The sequence below is a fragment of the Megalobrama amblycephala genome, linkage group LG3 (assembly GCF_018812025.1).
Source record: "Megalobrama amblycephala isolate DHTTF-2021 linkage group LG3, ASM1881202v1, whole genome shotgun sequence".
Lineage (NCBI taxonomy): Eukaryota > Metazoa > Chordata > Actinopteri > Cypriniformes > Xenocyprididae > Megalobrama > Megalobrama amblycephala.
This window is the reverse complement of record NC_063046.1, coordinates 62,249,201-62,251,403: the sequence shown is the minus strand read 5'-3', so window position 1 is coordinate 62,251,403 and position 2,203 is coordinate 62,249,201. Positions and strand designations below refer to the sequence as shown.

The following is a 2,203-nucleotide window of genomic DNA, read 5'->3' as shown; positions in this document are numbered from 1 at the left end:
TCATTTTCTCAAGTTTTTGCATCACATATGAAGCTTTTAGTTGAAGTCACTGGTGTGACCTACTTTATTGCTAGGGAATTATAAAAAAAACTAGAATACAAACAAATGGATTAAACTACTTAATTTAGTGAATATATCATGATTGACAACATGTGGATTGATTCCTTGCAGCAGCCATTTTGTAAAATGCATTTTTCATGAAAAATGTCATTGGTGTTACCCATTTATAGATAAACTTTATTCAAAGCTATTCATTAAGTTCTTTTGCATAAAATAGCACTAAGATTACATGATTATAACTTTTCTTTCTCATTGTTAATCCTCCTTTGGTCAGATATGGCTAAATTAAGGGTATTTGGCTAAATTCAGTGCAGCGACTTTACAGACAGCATATTTTACAGACAGTTTTAAAATGTTGTTTATGATCTTTTTCTGACTGTTTTCACTAAGTGTCAATGATAAGTCTTTTATTGTATACCAAATGTAAAAATTTAGTCCAATCTACTTAATTATAGTTGAAAAATTAAGGATCTTTGGTCCTATGTATACGTCATTGGAGATTCATTGTGTCACTGGTGTTACTGTTTTTTGTCTGTCACATTAAATAAAATGTGTCATATGTGACATGATAATAATTTTACATTCACTGAATTCTGCTACACTCAAGAATTACGATTTAAAGGATCGCATCATTACTTTTATATAACTGTTTTTCAAATATTTTCATTTTTATAAATACATGGTTGCACAATTGAATTAACATCATTCAATCACACTTTTAACTAACCTGATTAAAATAAATAACACAATCTCCTTATTTTTTGCATTATCATTATTATTCTGTAACTCTGACTGCATGTGCTGAAAAAAATGAGAAACAATATTTCAGAAAAATGTTTAAAAAAAAAATAATAAAATAAAAAATCATTAAGCTATCATTTATGTGTATTCATAAAGTCAAAGTGTAATATAATAATGTGGTCTAATTTTAAATGTTAGAAAAAGAAATCCATTTTAAGACATTTTGTCATACCAAAAGTGGACATTTCTGTAGAATGACCCAGTTATAAATGGAAATGGAGAAAACAAAATAGAAAATTTTATTTTACACAAAAATGGGTGTGTATTTACTATTTTTGTAGTTTAAACAGTTCAACAAAGTTAATGAAGAAAGAGTGTCTTATTGGTCTCTTTCCTCCCAAAGTCAGTCAATGAGTCTACAAGAGGTTTTAAAATTACATGATTTTGCACAATATTTTTCTGGAATTTCATATTTTCTCAAACTGTAATGAATAAAAAGAGCGGGAAATGAAACAAATGAAACTGGGGGGAGGGGTGTCACTCAAACTGTTGGTGGTGGGCGGGGCTATCATTTTATTGATTGGCTCTCATTCAGCGCGTGATGCTTTGATTTGTCCAGTGAAACACGAGTTTATGGGTGTGGCCTATGAAAACAGGCAATCAGGTGATCCCGTCTCTCTGTGTAAATTAGCATATGGTAGAGAATAAAAGCCTCTGTGTCGCTCGTGAGTCACATTGATTCGTCAGTTCTGCGATCATTCAGCATCATGCCTGAACCAGCCAAGTCCGCGCCTAAGAAGGGCTCCAAGAAGGCCGTCACGAAGACCGCCGGTAAGGGAGGAAAGAAGCGCAGAAAGTCCAGGAAGGAGAGCTACGCCATCTACGTGTACAAAGTGCTGAAGCAGGTTCATCCTGACACCGGCATCTCCTCCAAGGCGATGGGCATCATGAACTCTTTCGTCAACGACATCTTCGAGCGCATCGCCGGTGAGGCGTCTCGTCTCGCTCACTACAACAAGCGCTCCACCATCACGTCGAGAGAGATCCAGACCGCCGTGCGTCTGCTGCTGCCCGGTGAGCTGGCCAAACACGCCGTGTCTGAGGGCACCAAGGCCGTCACCAAGTACACCAGCTCCAAGTAGAGTCCCCGAGACTCCCACACACCCAAAGGCTCTTTTAAGAGCCACCCATATACTCCCACAAAAGAGATGATTTGTATAGATTATTGTGAATATTTAAACTGTGTTGTTGAAAGGCTGAGTTGTAGATCTTTTTTTTTTTTTTAAAATTGACTAGTTTGATCCGTGTCGCATCCAAAGCTTGTTGCATTAGTGACAACGATGTAGTTTAATTCTCTGGCTCTTTTTGTTTAGGAGTCACATTTGCTTTTAAATGTTTTTTT

The 2,203-nt window shown here is 36.0% G+C and overlaps 1 protein-coding gene across 1 annotated transcript; it reads left to right on the top strand.

The window, feature by feature from the left end:
- Positions 1-1,522: 1,522 nt before the first annotated feature.
- Positions 1,523-1,989, top strand: LOC125265909 (histone H2B-like). The gene has a single exon (XM_048186473.1). It carries the CDS (start codon positions 1,569-1,571, stop codon positions 1,941-1,943), a length of 375 nt encoding a protein of 124 aa, XP_048042430.1. The 5' UTR covers positions 1,523-1,568; the 3' UTR covers positions 1,944-1,989.
- Positions 1,990-2,203: the final 214 nt, after the last annotated feature.

What these genes read in the sequence shown, in the direction of transcription:
- LOC125265909 (XM_048186473.1), top strand. Translation starts at nt 1,569, where the DNA reads ATGCCTGAACCAGCCAAGTCCGCGCCTAAGAAGGGCTCCAAGAAGGCC.